The following is an 18,509-nucleotide window of genomic DNA, read 5'->3' on the forward strand; positions in this document are numbered from 1 at the left end:
CTGGGGACCAAAAACCCAGGGCCTTGCGCTTGCTAGGCAAGTGCTCTACCACTGAGCTAAATCCCCAACCCTGGCTTTTTTTTTTTTAAAGATTCATTTACTTATTATATGAGTACACACTGTAGCTGTCTTCAGACACACCAGAAGAGGGCATCAGATCCCATTACAGAAAATGCCCTCCAATCTCATGGACAGAGAGTCTCACTGTATAGTCCTGGCTGACCTGGAACTCAATGTGTAGACCAGATTCTCACTGGACTCACAGAGGCCTACCTCCATCTCTGCCCTCCGAATGCTGGGGTTAAAGTGTGCATCACCACGGCTTGGATGAAAAATAAATTAAAAAGAATCAGATGAGGAAAAGCACAGCCAGAGGCATCTGGAAGAGTCCAGAGCAGAGAGAGTAGTAAACTGAACATGGCCAGCAGACTGGATTTGGCCATGAGAGGAGAGAGAGAGGGAGACAAAGAGAGTGTAGGCAACAAAGATCAAGAGGGAGCGGGTCAAGGGAGAGAGACGAAGAGCATACAAGCCACAAGAGCAGGATTCTAAGGGGAGGACCGGGGGAGGGAAGCCATGAACTGGCTGGGAAAGGTTATGGTCGGGGCAGGGTGAGAAGAGCCATGAATGTTTGCTTTTGCTTTTTATTTTTTAAGATTTATTTTTTAAGTTATATGAGTTACTTTTTTTTCATTTTGAAAATGCACTGTTTATTGAGAAAGTTATAAAAGTACTTTGCAATGTAGCACACATGTTTCTGATTGGCTGTGTCAAAGGGTATCGTCTCTGGGGACAAGTGCTTGTTGTGTTTTCTGTAAACATTGTTTGGGTCAAAATCTGTTGGTCTTGACTCACTGGTACATTGCGCTACTCCAGGAGAAGTTATGTGTTTATGTCTGTGTGTGGGTGCGTGCACACGAGGGCATGGACCAGCAGATGCAGAAGTGTCTGGATCTCCTTGGAGCTGGAGTTGTGAGCCATCTGATGTGGGTGCTGGGAACTGACTTGGGTCCTCTGGAGAGCAGTACATGGGTTTTTACCATTACCATGGGTATTTGTGATACAGAATGAGCCTCCAGGAGAGCATGGGCTTTGCTATGCTAATAGGCACCACGGAGAGCCATTTGTCCCAAGTTTCTTTTGGATCTGCCCCATCACACACACACACACACACACACACACACACACACACACACGCACGCACGCAGGCACGCACGCACGCACGCATGCACACACACACACACTATATATATATATATATATATATATATATATATATATATATATATATATATATATAAAATTAAAAATAAAGATTCACGCAGGCCATGGCAAGTGCTTTTGATATCACGGCACTCAGGAGGCAGAGGCAGCCAGATCTCTGAGTTCCGAGTCAACAAGGGCTACATAGTGAGTAACCATCTGAAAAATAAATAAGTAAATAAGTAAATAAACATAACAAAAAGGCTCAACTAGGGGCTGGTTATAGCTTATCATGTAAGCATGGGGTCATAAACCACATCTTCAACATCTATGTCAAAAGCTTGAGGTGACCCACTCTGGTAATTTCACTATAGAGTCTCCAAGATTCCACTGGCCTAGCCAAATTACTGAGCCCCAGGTCAGGGAGAAAGTCTGTTTCAGAAACAAAAGAATAGCTATGGGGTCCCCTCCCCCCACTTTAATCCCAGCACTTGGAAAGAAGAGGCAGGCAGATCTCTGTGAGTTCAAGGCCAGCCTGGTCTACAGAGTGAGTTCCAGGGACAGCTAGGACCACACAGAGAAACCCTGTCTCAAAAAATAAAACTACAACAACGTAAACAAAAGAAGAGGAGGGGGTTGGGGATTTAGCTCAGTGGTAGAGCGCTTGCCTAGCAAGCGGAAGGCCCTGGGTTCGGTCCCCAGCTCTGGGGAAAAAAAAAAAAAAGAAAGAAAAAAAAAAAAAAAGAGGAGGAAGGGGAGGAGGAGGAGGAAGGGAAGGAGGAGGAGAAAAAGATGGTGGTGACGGATCTCTTCAACTTAAGAGTCACAGTGGTTATGAGCAGCCATGTGAGTGTTGGGAACCAACCTGGGGTTCTCTGCAAGAGCAGCAAATATTCATCTGTTGCCTCATCTCTCTGGACCCTTGTCTCCTTTTTTGATACAACATCTTGTGTCCCAGGGAACTCCTCGAACCTCTGGTCCTCCTGCCCCCACTTCTCTGGCAGTGTGGAGGAGTGACCCCAGCCTGCCTGTGCCAGGTGAGCACTCTTTAACTGAGGAGATTTTAGGACAGATTTTCAGCTCAAGTGTTCAGAGGAAGGGTCACACTCCAGAAGGAAGCAAGCTTGTCTGTGAAGACTCAGGTTTGTGTCTTCACAACAGTTGGGGACACCATTCTGAGAGGTCTGAAGAGGATCTTCAAAGAGTTGGTAGGGACTTAGGGGAGGTCCCAGGTTCTCCAGGAACACAGTTGATAATGTAGAATGTAGATATCAGGGCACAGGAAGTTGGGGTGTTTCTGCTGTAAACAAACAACAATCTTGTTTGTGGTATTTCCAGGAAATGCCCAGGAGAGAAGGCCCTCTGTCTCCCTTAAGTTCGCTTTTGGTTTTTAAGTCACAACAACATAAAGACATAGAGGTAGCTAAGACATCCTGCTGACAAATTCCCCTTTCTCCCTTGACTCAGTGCTGAGAGGGGATGCTTGGGAGACCCATGCTCCGAGTGGATGCTAAATCCTACCTGCTAGGCTTAAATCAACACAGAAAACTCAGGCCTGAACTTGATGTAAGGTGGTTACGCATGGCCAATACCCTCAGTGATTTGGCAAAGTAGAAAAAAGTTCTCTTTAAAAGGGTGTGGTGCACAGCCTGTAAGCTGGCAGCTGGGCCAGGGCGCTCAGTCAGTGGTTTGAAGCTTAGGTGCAAGACACAGCCAGAGGCTGTCTCAAAATAGATAGATAGATAGATAGATAGATAGATAGATAGATAGATAGATAGATAGATAGATTGATCAGATCAAAAAAAGAGTTCTCTTGGGGCTGGAGAGATGGCTCAACGGTTTAGAACACTGACTCCTCTTCCAGAGGACCTGAGTTCAATTCCTAGCAACCACATGGTGGCTCACAACCATCTGTAATGGGGTCTGATGCCCTCTTCTGGTGTGTCTGAAGACAGCTACAGTGTACTCACATACAATAAACAAATAAACAAATAAATAAATCTTTTTTTTAAAAGAAGGTGCATAGGAGATGACGGATGTGGTGTTGCATTGCCCACAGTTCTAACACTAGGAGAGCAAGAGGAAGGCTCCTGAATTCCAGATCATCCCATGGCACAGTCATAACAAGGCACGCCAGCCAGGGCTACATACAAAACAAATTAACAAACCCAAACTAACACTCAGAAAAGAATAGCAGTTATAATAGATCGTAGAGCAGACTCGCAAGGTCTCCAGATGCTATGATGGACAGCATGGCTTACAGAGCAATTGAATAGTCAGGAGCAAAAGCCGGGATTAGCTACCTGATTGAGAATTAAAAATTCTAAGAAAACGATAAAGCAGTGTCTGTGGTGGTCAGAAGAGGGCGTCAGATCCCCTGGAACTAGAGACCATTGTGAGCCTCTGTAGGAGATTTTGGAAAAACTCCAAGGGACAGTTGGAGGTCACTACCATTTATTAGTGATAGAGTGATCTTTCTGCACACCGGGCCCTTCCTGTCGGCTGCAGCCTTTTATTTCCGTTTAAAGTTAGACATACAGACTTGAACAGGCTGTGGTTGTACCATGCAATCTTTTCTGATACCCCTGGGGGACGGCCTTCAACATTCATATAAGAAGCAGAAAGGTGCAACTTGATGGAACTTAGAATCTAGCAGATATATAATTATAAACGAGAAACTCTGTCTCAAAAACAAAACACATATATCAAACAATGTCTTTTGTAACAGGGACTTATATAGCTTAAGCTCTCTTGAAACTCAATATATGGACCACACTAACTTGGAATTTTTGATTCTCCTGCCTCGGCTGTCTAAGTGCTGGACTTATAGGCATGGGTCATGCTTAAGCAAGTAAGTTTTTAAAAATATATATATATAGTTTTTTAAAGATATATATATATGTATATATATATATATATATACATATATATTTAGACATACTAGAAGAGGACATCAGTTCCCCTTATAGATGGTTGTGAGCCACCATGTGGTTGCTGGGAATTGAACTCAGGACCTCTGGAAGAGCAGTCAGTGCTTCTAACCGCTGAGCCATCTCTCCAGTCCTGAAATAGGTTTTTAAAAAAAACAGTAATTATGGGGGCTGGGGATTTGGCTCAGTGGTAGAGCGCTTACCTAGGAAGCGCAAGGCCCTGGGTTCGGTCCCCAGCTCCGAAAAAAAGAACCAAAAAAAAAAAAAACAGTAATTATATTAAAAGCTATGAAATATAGCTTGTTTGTCACTCCCCACCCACAACCCTGCACCCGTGTGTGTGTGTGTGTGTGTGTGTGTGTGTGTGTGTGTGTGTGTCTAGTTTTTTTGGCTGGTTGGTTGGTTTGGTTTTTGTGTTCAATCTGACACAAGCCAGGGTCACCTAGGAAGAGGGAATTTCAACAAAGAAAATGTCTCTGTCAGCTTGACCTTCTGGCAAGTGTGTGGCCATTTTCTTGGTTAGTGATGCACTGGGAGGGTCCATCTCACCGTGGGCAGTGCCAGCTGTGGGCAGGTGGCCCTGGCTGTGTAAGAAAGCAAAGAGAGCAAGCATCTTCCTCCCATGGTTTCTGTTCCCGTTCCTGCCCATAATTCCCTTCACCATGGGCCTTTTAGGCTGAAACAAGTCCTCCCCTCCCAAGGTTGCTTAGGCATGCGGTTATCACAGCGACAGGGCAGTTATCACACCCAGGGGATCGGTTCATTTTTTATTTTTGAGACAGGGTCCTGCTAAGTTGCTCCTGGAGCTCCTCTGTGGTCCAGGGGTGTTTTGGATTTGTGATCCTCCTGCCTCAGCTCTCTGATCCCCTGTTACAGTCAATGATCTTAGCCTGGACGTGGTCACATCACAGGTAAGCTCTAGAATGTGTTGTTGTCATTGTGGTGGTGGCTGTTTTGCTTTTTTTTTTTTTTTTTGAAACAGGGTTGCTCTGTGTCCTGGCACTCTCTTTAGAGGACCAGCCTGGTCTCAAACCTCACAGAATTCTGACTGCCTCTGTCTCCTGAGTGCTGGGATCAAAGGTGTGTGTCAGCACACCAGACAAGCTCATTGTTTTTTCCTCATTCTTTAAAAACTAGCTTTTGAAGATGTACGTATTGAATGTTGAGCACATTGCTGCTCCCCTCTGCCTGCTACCTGTGAAACGGATTGCAGAGTCCTCAGCTACCGCTCCAGCATGGCGCCTGTCTGCTCCCCACCACGAAGGTCATGCACTCACCCTCTGAAACTTAAGTAAGCTCCCAACAAACACTTTCTTTAATAAAATGCTGCCTTAGCCATGGTGTCTCTCCACAGCATCAGAACAGTGACTAAGACATTAACGACACAGTCATCTCCTACTGCACCTACTTTCCTGAGAATCTCATTCTTCTTTATGGTTGAAGGAATCCATGCTGGAGCTGGGAAATGGCTCAGTTGGTAACGTGCCTGATGCTTAGAACTGACTTCGAATCTCTAGTGCGTGCGTGCGTGTGTGTGTGTGTGTGTGTGTGTGTGTGTGTGTGTGTGTGTGTATGTGTGTGTATGTGTGTATGTGTGCATGTGTGTGTGCATATGTGTGTATGTGTGTGTATGTGTATGTGTGTATATGTGTGTATGTGTGTGTGCATGTGTGTATGTGTGTGTGCATGTGTGTGTATGTGTGTATGTGTATGTGTGTGTGTGCGTGTGTGTGTATACATGTGTATCTATATATGTATGTATAGTATATGTATGCATGTGTATATGTATGTATAGTATATGTATGAATGTGTATATGTCAGGCCTGGTGGTTTGTGCCTGTAATCTCAGGTTTAGATAGGCAGAGACAGGACATGAGGTCACTGGAGCTCCCTGGACAGGCAGCCTGGGTAAATCTGTGAACTCCAGGCTCAGCGAGAGGCCATGACTCAAAATATTGAGCATTGGGGCAGACGACTGACGCTAACCTTTGGCTTCCGTGTGCTTGAGCACACATGTGGCCCTCACATGAACATAGGCACCTACACACACCATATCTCCTTCTCACTCCTCTGCTGTTGGATACTTAGCTGTTTCAGGCACTATTGCAACAGACACTAAAGAACGAGTGTGTCTGTGACTTGTGTAAATGCCCATGAGTGAGACAGGGAGAGGGAAGTCATGTCCGGTTTTCTGAGAAACCTCCATCCTGACATCCACAGGGACTGGACTACTTCACATCTCCACCACCGTGTATAAGGTTCCTTCCTCTCCACATCCTTGTCAGCACTGGCGGCTGTTTGTTTTCTCAATGACTGCATTCTGATGAGGGTGAGATGGAATCCTAGCATGGTCTGACTTGTAGTCCTCTGACAGCCGGAGAGGTCAAGCGTTTTCTGTATTCTTGGGCATTTGTGTTCCGTCTTTTGAGAATGGTCTGCTCATCTCATAAGCCCATTCCTTGGACGGGTTGGTTGCTTGTTTAGTTTCTTCATGTATTTATCCCAGGTATTAATCCACTGTCAGAGGTATAACTAGAGTAATTTCTCCCTTCTGCAGGCTGTCTTTACTTAACTGTTTCCTTGGCTCCTCAAAAGCCCTTAAATTCCATGAGGTTCCCTTATCGATTGTCGACTTGTTTCCTAAGTAACCAAATTTGGATTTCTTCTCTTTCTTTCTTTTGAGACAAGATTTTTCTGTGTAGCCCTGGCTGTCTTGGAACTCACTCTGTAGACCAGGCTGGCCTCAAACTCACAGAGATCTGCCTGCCTCTGCCTTCCAAGTGCTGGGACTAAAGGCATGAGTCATGACCAACCTGACCTGAAAGGGCACCAGACCATATGTATGTATGTATGTATGTATGTATGTATGTATGTATGTATGTGGTATACATACATAAACACAGGCAAAACATACAGATAAAAAATGTTTAAGAGAGAAAAAAATGATGCACCAGATTTACTTCTTTTAAGACAGGTTCTCATGTAGCCCAGGCTGGCCTTGATCTTGGAATGTAGCCAAAAATGACCTTGTATTTCTGACCTCTGTTTGGAGTGTTGGGATTGGATGAGCACCACTATTCTGGGGCTCAAACACAGAGCACTTCAAACTCGAGCCACTGTACCCACTGAGCTACCTTCTCATCTTCAGAGTGAATTTAAATAGGACCGAAACACAGACATGAATTATGGGGGATGGGGATGTAGCACAATGGCAGTATGCTTGCCCACGATGCATACCCTCACACAAAAGTGAATTCTGGGAGCTGAAAAATTACAGAAAGCAAAAATAAGAAGCAATTAGAATAGATAGTGTTTGCTAGTGTGTACTCGAGGTCCCAGGGTTCAATTTTCAGCAAGACACAAAAATAAGCACAAGAACAAAGTTTTAGCAGCATAGACACAGCAGAAAGGTAAGTAATGAGGAAAAAGGTAGACAGTGATCTGGATACAGAGGCACAGGTTTGTAACCCAGCTCCAGGAAAGTCACAATTCAAGGCTGGCCAAGGCAACTCAGTTTTATATTTATTGAGCTAAGTTTTTTATTTTTCATTTTTATTTTTACTTGGTACCCACAGCTGACTTGAACTTAAGATGTTCATGGTACAGCCTCTTGAGGTCCTGGATGACAGCTTGTACCACCATTTGTTTTATTCCTACAGAATTTAAAGGGTCAGCATGGTAGCGGGAGGGAGCATTTGCCTTTAATTCTTTTTTTTTTTTTTTTTTTTGGTTCTTTTTTTCAGAGCTGGGGACCGAACCCAGGGCCTTGCGCTTCCTAGGTAAGCGCTCTATCACTGAGCTAAATCCCCAGCCCCTTGCCTTTAATTCTAATTCCAGCATTTGGGAAGCCAAGACAGGTGGACTTTTGTGAATCGAGGGCTAGTTGGGGCTATACAGTGAGAGAGTCTCCCTGTCCGTCTGTCTGTCTGTCTGTCTGTCTGCCTGCCTGCCTGCCTGCCTATCCGTCTGTAGACCAGGCTAGACTCAAACTCACAGAGATCTCTCGTCTTTGCCTCCTTAGTGCTGGGATTATAGGTGTGAGCCCCTATGGCTGGCTAACAGTGTGAGAAGAAGCCAGGCCAGCACGTTAGCTCATGCCTATAGACCTAACACTTGAGAGGTGAAGACAGGAATTAGGGGTTTAAGTTCTTCTACATAGCAAGCTGAGGTCAGCCTGGCTTATATCTCTGTGGGTCTGAGACCAGCCTGGTCTACATAGTGAATTCCAGGACAGCCGGCCAGAATTGTATGTAGAAACCCTATTAAAAAAACAAAAACAAAAACAAACAAACAAACAAATAAACAAATAAAAAGTGCTTGCAGTCCCAGCACTTAAACATCTTAGACTAAAAGATCACAAGTTCAAAGCCAGCATAGCTTAACTAGTTAAACTGTCTCAAAGTAATTGAAGCTTTAAAAGGTACCTTCAAAGCTCCAGTAACAAATGAACAAATGTAAACCTTTCAATAGGTTTCCTTTGAGATCAGTGATGTATTGGTATGTAGCTAACTAGCCCGGCACTAAGGAAATGGAAACAGCAAAATGTTATTGCAGATTCTGTGCTTAAGAATTTTGGAAGTGGCTTAATTGGATCAGGCTCGGGCACTGACGACAATGTCTCCTTGTAGGGAGGTGGGGCGGTTGCCAGGTCTCTGTGCTATGCATGGTATGGTACTCCCGCTGAAAACAGCAGCCTTGCCAAGATGCAATGACACTGGGCCACACCACCAAGCCTCAGGCCTCTTTCCTTTTTCTTATTCTCCTCTCTGCTCTTTCTTTCCTTATTTTTTTTTTTTTCTTTTTTTCGGAGCTGGGGACCGATCCCAGGGCCCTGCGCTTGCAAGGCAAGCGCTCTACCACTGAGCTGAATCGCCGACCCTCTTATTTTTGTTTTTAAACAGGGTTTTGTTGTGCAGCTTGTCCTGCCTGGATCTTACTTTGTAGACCAGGCTGACCTCACATGCAATACAGTCCACCTGTATCTGCCTCCCAAATGCTGGGACTAATGGTGTGCACCGTCACTCCCCTCTCTTCTCCTTCTTTTTATATTATTATTATTATTATTATTATTATTATTATTATTATTATTATTGATCATTTTGTTGTTTCTTGTTTTATTGGTTTTCAGTAATACTTATATTTTTTTTTCTTCTTTTTTCTTTTTTTTCGGGGCTGGGGACCGAACCCAGGGCCTTGTGCTTGCTAGGCAAGCGCTCTACCACTGAGCTAAATCCCCAACCCCAGTAATACTTATTTTTAATTGGAAGTTTTTGAATTATGAGGCACACTTCCATAGGCACTGTGTCTTCCAGTGGTTCAGATGATTGTTGCCAATTTTTAGCCATAATGTTTATTATTATTACTGATAACTTATTTTTATTCAAACTTAAGCATACATCTAATTTTGAAACAAAGATCTGTGTGCTTGGAGTCATGAGTCTCTTTATACCTAGAAGGCACAAAACTAATTTCTGGTAAATCTAGTGAGATAGTGTAGCTTAGATGAATTTAATGAATTATTAAAACTAAAGAATTAATATCTGGATGGTGCTTTTAAGTTGTTTTTGTTTTTGAGACAGGGTCTTCCTGTATAAGCCAGGCTACCCTGGAAAGTGTGTGTGTGTGAGATCAGCAGTGATCTTAACCTCGGAGCCATCTTTCTAGCCATATCTGTCAATCTGTCTGTCTATCTGCCCATCTGTCTGTCCACCCATCTGTCTGTCTGTCTATCCATCCATAGATCCATCCATCCTCTCTCCAGCTTATGGTTCTTCTTGCCTCTAGTTCCCAAGTTTATTGTGACAGGCATGAGCCGCCATGTCCACTCCCCTATAGTACTCTGGGTTGAATTTAGAGGCTCACATAGTCTAGGCCAGTGCTCTGGTCTTGAGGCCTGAGGTCCAGCTTTAGCCTTCTTTTTCTTAATTTTATTTTGAGACAGTCTCACTAAGTTTCCTAGGCTTGTCTTAAGTTCACTCCATAACCCGAACAGGCCTTACAATCCTCCTGCCTCAACCTCCTGAATACCTGGGACCTCAGGTATGGGTACCATGTTTGGCTGTTTCTTCCTTCTTTATTTCTTGTGTTCCGAAAATTTCTGGGAGATTGTAAGGTATCATTATTAACAATGAAGAATTGTGTATTGGCCTCGGAACTGCTCCCCTTCCTGTCTGTCTTTTTTTTTTTTTTTTTCCCCCGGAGCTGGGGACTGAACCCAGGGCCTTGCGCCTGCTAGGCAAGCGCTCTACCACTGAGCTAAATCCCCAACCCTTTTTTTTTTTTTTTAAAGATTTATTTATTACTTATAAGTACAGTGTAGCTGTCTTCTGACATACCAGGAGAGGACATCAGATCTCATTACAGATGGTTGTGAGCCACGGTGTGGTTGCTGGGATTTGAACTCAGAACCTCTGGAAGAGCAGTCAGTGCTCTTAAACACTGAGTCATCTCTCCAGCTCTATTGTTTCCTTTTTATTTATCTTTTCTCATTTATTAATTTTGAGATGGAGGCTTGTGTAGCTCTGACCTGGAACTATGTAGACCAGGCTGGCCTCAAATTCACTAAGATCCACTGGCCTCTGCGTCCTGAGTGCTGGGACGAAAGGTGTGCCCACCACTGTCTGGCTTATTTGTATTCTTCCCTTGTTCATGGGCCACAAGTCTGCCATGTGTGTAGCACGTGCTGGTGGAGGGAGTGTGATCCCAAGATCAGTAGTTGCATGCAGATGTGACCTTTCTATGTTCTGTGAACTGAACTTAGGGTTTCTTAACTTCTGAGCCATCTCTCCAATCCCTCCCAACAAAACCTGAACTTGTTTATTTTGTTGTTGTTGTTGTTGCTGCTGCTGCTGCTGTTAGTCTTTTTTAAATGACTAATTCAGTGTTTTGTCTGCTGGCCTGTGTGTATCTGGTCCTAGCACAGGCCAGGAGAAGGCTTCAGATCCCTGTCATTTACAGAGCTGTGAGCCGCCATGCGCATGCTCCATGCTGACGCAGCCAGTGCTCTTAGCCACTGAGCCATCTCTCCAGCTCCTCAAGCTTTTTGTTTAAGATTTATTTTATGTGCGTTGGTGTTTTGCCTGCATATGCGTCTGTGTAAGTGTGTGTGCTGGATCCCCTGGAGCTGGAGTTGCTGCCACATGTGTGCTGGGAACTGAACCCAGGTCCTCTAGAAGAGCAAGCAGCCAGTGCTCTTCGGTCGCCCCCTACCCACCATCAATCAGTTCTCTTCAGATCGCATTCTTGTGTCTCCCCAAAGCTTTAATTCTATCTTAATATTTTCACATCTAATTGCTATCCATTTTAACACTTCCTCCTTTCCTTGGTGACAGCAACCCACATCTTGCTGTTCAAACTCACCACCGAGTTACTAATGCTCACACGCTGAGCCACCATCTTTGCTTTGGTTACTGCTTCCTTCCTTTTGGCTGTTTACTTATTCCTTCCAGTTCCCTTGTCTCCTCCCCATACTGTGAACCACTGTGGAGGCCAAGACTGTGTGACTTGGCCCTGGGCTACAGCTAGGTAAAGACAGAAATGACTACAGGTTTGACAGTTTCCCAGCTTGTTCCCTCTAGTCAAAGTGCCTGGGACTTTGGTGCAGGCTCACTAGAGCTCTTGAGTTTAGGACAGGGACTGAGGTGGGGCGATGGGCTGACAGACAGAGGAATCTGCAAGGAAGTTGCTTAGGAACAACTCTGACCAAAAAATAAATAAAAGGCTGTGGCCCGGCAGGAAGCGGCTGGCGTGGCTTGGATCTCAGCCAGGGTCCATGACGGGCCTTGGTTCACCCACTCTACCAGAACTGGGAGTTGGAAATCTGTGTTTCTGGAAAGATGGACTGCCACAGGGAACGAGGCCGCAGGTCAGAGAGTCCTGTTCCCCAGGGGTATTCTTCATTCCCAGCCTTGAGGCTTAGGATGCAGGGGCCAAGGTTGAGGACCCTGTCACTGCCCATCTCTGGTTCTTCTCGAGCTGGAGCTCAGCCCTCTTGCCCAGGAACATGGCCTTCCTGCCTGCCTGGCTGTTGACTAGACATTTTCAGAAGCAAATCTAAGCACATCCTCTACTGGGAACTCCTTTTATCTCCAATACGGGAGCTGTGTGACAGGGTTGAGATGCTATCCCAAGTGCAGGATGCTGTTCCAGCTCAACTCCACCCTACTCAGGCCCCGTCCTGCTCAGAACAGCCTGGCACCTTGTCCACCCTATGCCACAACTTGTTAAACCTGCAAACAGGTTCCTGGACTGTGAATAGCCAGGGCTGAGGCTGTGTGTTTCCCAAGTCTTAACATGATCATAAACAGCGGTTCAGCAAACCGAACAATAGCCAAAGTGGGGAGTGACTTAAATGTCAGGCTTGGGCTGTGGAGACAGTGAGTGCCTGCCACTGAGTTGGGACCTCCAGCTCCTAAGTGAAACCAGCCATGCTGGTGCAGACCTGTAAGTCCCCAGCCAGGTGGATCTCTGCAGCCCTCAGAGCCCAGGACCAGGGTGGCAGCCATTGGTGAATTCCAGATTCAGCGAGAGAGCCTCGGTAAGGTGGAGGGCCCAGGAAAGGCTCTGGACTTTGAGCTCTGGCTTCCACACCATGTATGTGCATATCTACACGCACACTATAAGCACATTCACAAACACACAGAGACCACACAGACTGGGCTGGGATGTACCTCAGTGGTAGAACATGTGATTAGTTGTCAAGATGCTGGCTTGAGCCCAAGCAGAATAAAATGGCAGGTTGGGCTGTGGCCCAAAATACACTACATCTTCTTCTCTTTGAATACTAACAGCTAGCTACTGGGGAGGAGTTCTATTAAGAGATTTGATTAAGGCCATGATGCCAAGTGAAGTCAAGTCACTTAGCTCTGGTCCCACCACATAAGGAACAACTGTTCAGTCAGGGGAGCAGGCCACTGGGCCAGACCTAGGGAGCTTATGAGGGCGTGTTTGTGCGCTAAAGACAATGAGGATGCCAAATCCAAGAGGCATTTATTGTAATGAGTGTTCAAGGAGGGTGGAGTAGGGCGGGGTACCCCATCTAATCCTCTGAGGCTCAGGGTGACTCATTCTTCCTTGGACCCAGGGGCGGGGCCGACATTTGTTCCCCCAGTTGGGCCCTGCTGCCCCAGGCCAGTGGCATTCCCAGTGTCTCCAGCCACTAAAGCCACATTCCTCAGGTAGTTGGTATTGAAGCAGTTGGCTTGTTTATCTCCAGGAGACAAGGTACAGCAGAGGGCAGGATCTTTCCAGGAGTTCCTCCGGGGACCACAGAGATCCTCAATGAAAGCCAGTTTCTGAGAGAGCAATGTAAAGCAGGGGCAGTCAGGGCTGGGGACGTCAGAGGTTGGGTGTGGGTACCCTCTGGTCAGAAGCCCAGAGCCTGCAAGCTTCCCTACCACAGAGGGATTCCTTGTCACTGACAGATGTGTACATCTGGAAGTGCCAGAAGCTTGAGGCCCAGGGCGGGGACAAGAGGTTCTTAGGAAGGGAGACTTCTAGAACTCTGAGAAATGATGTATTCCACTCAGCCTGACTTCTATGAACAGGTTTGAGGTACTAAAAAGAAGGGCAACCTCTCTTTCTAGCCTTCTTCTGCACACTCACCTCCTCCTCACCACAGCAGGCCTGTTCTGGGTATGGCAGCTCGCAGCAGCGGACAGTCATGTTCTGGATCAGGCCAGGGATCTGTTTACTGTGGTGATTGGCAAGAGAAAGGAAGAGCTCAGGGTCTTTGTTCCACAGCACCCAAAGCCTGTTGGGGTCAGGACTGGTTTATGCCTGTAACTCCATTACTTAGAGTACTGACTGGGGCAAGAAGACCGGTTCAAGACCAGCCTTGACCACAGAGTGAAACTCCTTCACAATAAAGAAATAAACCGTCCTCTAACAACAACTTCAACAGAACTGGGAAGTCATGATTTTGTCCTCCCCAAGGGTATACACAAGGGAGGAGGTTTTGGAAAGGCAAGAGTGTGGAGAAGATCTGGGTAGGACTCACTGCTTGCTGAGAACTCTTCCGTTTCCACAGAGATGGTCCATGAGGTTGGGGGTGACTCGGCTAAGGTCAACGGTCAAGAGATCCCGGTCATAGTTGGGATAGGGAGCGAGGTGGGCAAAACATTCATCACGGGCAGGACTTGGAGGGTAGTGGCAGCACGAGTGGGGGTGGGTCTTTATAGCCAGCTCCCGATCACAGTATCCATCCAGGGTATCCTCCCACTGTGGACCAGAGAGACAGAGGTCAGAAGTCAGCTACTTGGCCCCTTCTCCTTACCACACCTTATCACTTTCAGCTATGAGATGAGGCTCCAGGGGTCAAAGGGGAGGTTGAAAGGGAGGAACACAGATGAGGCTCCTAATTGGCCACTGGAGATGAGCTGGAACAGTAGGTACAGAGGGTCGGTTGAGACCATAGCTGGACGGATGGATGACAGACAGATGCATATGTGGGGTCACGGGTGATGAGGCCAGGATGGAAGGACGAAGACTCAAGGTGAACAGACTTGGATGACATACACAACGGATGGGCGGACGGACGGACGGACAGTCACAAGCAGACGAATGTGGACGGATGGCTGTAGAATCAGCAGTTGGAGCTGGGTGGGCAGGCAGATAGGCTCCCGAGGAGGCTGGGATGCCCACTTACGGCCTTCCATGTGCAAGTGTGGTTGTGACCCTGGCGGCAGCAGCGCTGGAACTCCGTCTCCAGCCGGGTCAGAGCCTGCAGCTGCCTCTGGATGGCGTCAGTAGCTGGGAGGTTGCGCGGCACGGAGCGGAAGCGTCTCAGGAGACAGATGTTTTTGACATTGTCCGGTGTGGGCAACCCCGGAGGGAAAGGCAGTTGGGTTCCTGAGGAAATGCCAGTCTGGTGGATGGGGCAGGGTCGGAGCAGGTAGTCGGGCCGAGGAGCTTCCTTCTGGAAGCAAGAGAATCGCTCCTCCCCACGCTGTTTGCAGCACAGGTGGGGTCGGGTCTTGACAGAGAATTCAGCCTCACAGAACTGGGTCATTGCGTCCTCCCACTAGAGTGAGAGGGGTGGGTCAGCCCAGCACAGTTCATATGCTCCAGGAAAGGACCCTAGGTAGGCAAGTAAGTGGCACAGACGACCTGTGCTCCGTACCCAGGGTGAGTGTGGAGCCTGCGCACACGCATATGCATACACATGCACGCACACACACATATGCGCGCACACACACACACACACGCACGCACACACACACACACGCACACACGCACAAACACAAACACATATGCATGCATGTACACACCCAGCAGCAGCAGCCAAACCCTTACCACAAGCTTCACACAGTCTAGGCGATTTGTGTCGCTGCGGCAGCGACAGCAGCGGGAATATCCGGTCTCCAGCAAATTGAGGGCCTCTCCCTGGCGACTAAGGTGAGAGTAGCCAGTCTGTGGCAGGTTCCAGGGGCCATAGACCACGTGCTGGCGCTCAGGAAGGCAGATCTGCTTCAGATTGTCTGGAGAAGGCCGTCCAGGAGGGAAGCCATCCAGCCGGTGGCCCCAGATACCTCTCCGTCCCTGCTGGCAGTGACGGGCTGGATTCCAAGTTCGGGGCTCTGGAGGATGCTGGCCCGTCAAGGTGGGTGGCTTCTCTAGAACAGAGAAAGCAGTGGGAGGAATGCACTAAGGAGTGAGAGGATTGGAAACATAGTCTGGGCTTCTTACCTTCAGGGTCACTGAAAGGGAAAGATAACTGCTACAGGACCCCGTACCCGCAGGCGAGCATTAGCTCCTTCCTGAGGCTCAGGGGCTAACCATGGAACCAGACAAACCTATGCGGTCACTCACCCTCTTTCTGCCGGGACTGAACAATCTCCTCCTGATGTTGGACAGGTGGGTCTACTGGGGTAGAAGGAGGCGCGTGAGCAAAAGGCTTGGTGGATGGGCACCTCTAAAACACAGGCTCACGCTAGTTCCCATGCACGAAGGAACTCAGCAGAGAGGCAAGTAAAAAATGAGTGCCATTTTATATCATTTACTCATCTAGCTGTGGAGCAGGCATCGTTTCCTTCTGTCCTTCCCGCCCTTCTTTAAAACCGGGCCTCATGGGGCTGGGGATTTAGCTCAGTGGTAGAGCGCTTACCTAGGAAGCACAAGGCCCTGGGTTCGGTCCCCAGCTCCGAAAAAAAGAACCAAAAAAAAAAAAAAAAAAAAAAAAAGAGGGAGCCACTTACTTTCCTTCTGTTCAATTGGGATTCGAGGAGGGGGCTGCTCTTTCTGCAGGGGGATGGCTTCTTGAGGGAGAGCAGGATCCACTGCAAGATAGGGGAGGGCATAAGGTAGTGGAGGTCAGGCTAGTGTCAGTGAGGTCACTGTGGGGGTGGGGTGGGCTGGGGGAGTAGGGAAGCACTCACCTTTACCTACATTAGGGTTTAGGAAAGTGAGCCATTCCTCCTCATACACAGGGATGTCTTCTGGGGAAGAAGGGGGCTGCACTACAGAACAGGCAGTGTGAGCATCCTAGGCAGACAGTATGGAAGGGGGTTCCCTCCCCACCACCTAAAGAGCAGGAAGTACACAGACTAGAGAACTAGAGGGTAACTGAGGGCTTGGGGCAACCTCACCTTCTTTTTGTTCCTCAAAGAGGGGAGGGTCATGCGGAGAAGTTTCGGAGTGGTGAACTTGGAGTCTCCGGGTTTGTGGTGGGGAAGGGGGTGCTGCATAGCCTACTAGAGGCAAAAGAGGAGACACTCAGAGCCAACCACTTCTCCTAGACGCCCAGTCACAAGCTTGTTCCCCACAAATACTACCAGCCATAGTGTTCCTGTCCTCATCTGACCTGGACAGCTAAGGAGGTTGGGCTCTTACCTTCATGGAGGTGCTGGAAGAGGTGCTCTGGCTTCATCTCTCTCTGGTCTGAAACCTTGAAGGCTGGAGGAAGCAAGAACAAGTTGGGCAGTTTTGAGGGATCCTTTTCTGGTCTTGGGCCAAGGATGGGGAGGCTGCAGAGGCTAAAACTGTGGAAAGACTGCTGTGGGAGGAACTGCCTGTGTTACACACCTCCCTTCTGAGTGAGTGCCTGGGTTCTGAGGAAACCCGAGTTTGGGTCTGAAGGGAATGTCACCTGTGGCTGGGAAGGGAGGTCTGATTTCCTGTCAGTATCTCCCTTGGTTGGGGCTTGTGGCTGCCATCCAGTTGTCAGTGCTTTGACAGTTTTCTAGGGTTCAAGGGCCCGCCTCTTTCCAAACCTCTTCCTATAGGCCTTTAGCAAATTTCAGGCCTTTGGGTAAAATGTCCAGCCAATGTTTAAGCGCCTTCCTCCGTCTCAGCTTATTCTTGGTTTCTTAAAAAATATTGTTTATGTATAGAGGGGCCAGTGTGTCACCATGATCATGTGTGTAGGTCAGAGGACAACTTATGGGAGTCAGCTCTCTCCTTCTATGTGGGTAACTGGGATTAAATACAGGTCAGCAGGCTGTTGGCAAGCACTGTCACATACTAAGCCATCTCATTGGCCAGATGACTTAGAGCTCTGGGCATCTGGAGCAGAACTGAAGGCACAAGCCTAGGAGCCAGGACAGCGAGGCTCTATCTATGGAAAAATCTAAGTCCCCATCCTGTTCAGAGTTGGTATTTCGTTGCGTTAGGACTTCAAAGCAGTGCGTATGTGTGTAATAGAGGGTGAGTGTGAATGGGCCCCTAATTTGTCCTGTAACCAGATTGAGCCAGTCAGAGATCCCTGTTCAGGACACTGAGTTTCAGCAGCCTGAGGGCCTCTTTTTCTCCTCACATGTTCAGACAAGAGGCCCCTCATTCTGTAAACTCACCTGTCTCGTGTTGTCTATTCGACTCCAATTTTTGTGTTAGCAACTACCTCTGGGAATTTTGCTCCTGTTCCGGTCTCCATGGTTAAAGGTTCGGGTACCCCAGCCCTCCTTCACAGTGACACATTCATATAGAGGAAGCCAGTCACCCAACTGCTGACCCCACCCCAACTCACCTCCCTCAGAGGCAGCAGAAGCAAGAGCCAAGCAGGCCAAGATCAAGGCTGAGCTGCGTATGGTCCCCATCCTGGGGTAAGAACTGGTCACGGGTCACCCAGCAGCAGTTGTCACAGGCAGATCTAGACCTGAAGGGGCTGGGCCACTTGCTGCAAGCCTGCTCCTCTGGCTGCTGCTACTGCCGCTGTGAACTTCAAGGCCTGCTGTCTCTCTTTATATGCTATCTCCCGCCCTCCCTCCTGTTTCCTGCCATGACTCAGTCCCAGCGGCTCCTCCCCTTACAGTCACGCCTCCCAGCCTCCAGGAGCCTCCTTAGCCTGGGAAGAGTGGAGGTGATGGAGGGGACACTCATGAGACCCCTCAGAACTGATGCAGAGAACCACGGAGCAAGTTGGCACTGCACCCTTAACTTGTG

General features: G+C 47.8%; 1 protein-coding gene across 4 annotated transcripts; it reads right to left on the reverse strand.

Annotated features, from left to right (window-relative positions):
* Nucleotides 1-13,102: 13,102 nt before the first annotated feature.
* Nucleotides 13,103-18,320, reverse strand: Ecm1 (extracellular matrix protein 1). 4 transcript variants are annotated; one of them, XM_006232942.5, is made up of 11 exons: nucleotides 18,094-18,320; nucleotides 16,962-17,024; nucleotides 16,718-16,819; nucleotides 16,508-16,588; nucleotides 16,328-16,408; nucleotides 15,942-15,995; nucleotides 15,426-15,745; nucleotides 14,779-15,153; nucleotides 14,131-14,351; nucleotides 13,737-13,824; nucleotides 13,103-13,426 (listed from the first exon to the last, which is right to left on the reverse strand). In XM_006232942.5, exons 1-11 carry the CDS (start codon nucleotides 18,161-18,163, stop codon nucleotides 13,196-13,198), a joined length of 1,686 nt encoding a protein of 561 aa, XP_006233004.1. In that variant the 5' UTR covers nucleotides 18,164-18,320; the 3' UTR covers nucleotides 13,103-13,195. The 4 variants fall into 4 exon arrangements, with proteins under 4 accessions (XP_006233004.1, NP_446334.1, XP_063137240.1 ...); NM_053882.1 differs by having other exon boundaries at nucleotides 16,718-16,822; nucleotides 18,094-18,270; XM_063281170.1 differs by lacking the exon at nucleotides 15,942-15,995 and having other exon boundaries at nucleotides 18,094-18,318.
* Nucleotides 18,321-18,509: the final 189 nt, after the last annotated feature.

Source organism: Rattus norvegicus, chromosome 2 (assembly GCF_036323735.1).
Source record: "Rattus norvegicus strain BN/NHsdMcwi chromosome 2, GRCr8, whole genome shotgun sequence".
NCBI lineage: Eukaryota > Metazoa > Chordata > Mammalia > Rodentia > Muridae > Rattus > Rattus norvegicus.

Excerpts from the sequence above, each read along its gene's own strand:
- Ecm1 (NM_053882.1), bottom strand. The coding sequence starts at position 18,163 with ATGGGGACCATACGCAGCTCAGCCTTGATCTTGGCCTGCTTGGCTCTT. Across the intron at positions 16,823-16,961 it reads CTTCCAGCACCTCCATGAAG|TAGGCTATGCAGCACCCCCT; the intron begins GTAAGAGCCCAA and ends TTTTGCCTCTAG. Across the intron at positions 13,825-14,130 it reads GGAAGAGTTCTCAGCAAGCA|TAAACAGATCCCTGGCCTGA; the intron begins GTGAGTCCTACC and ends CAATCACCACAG.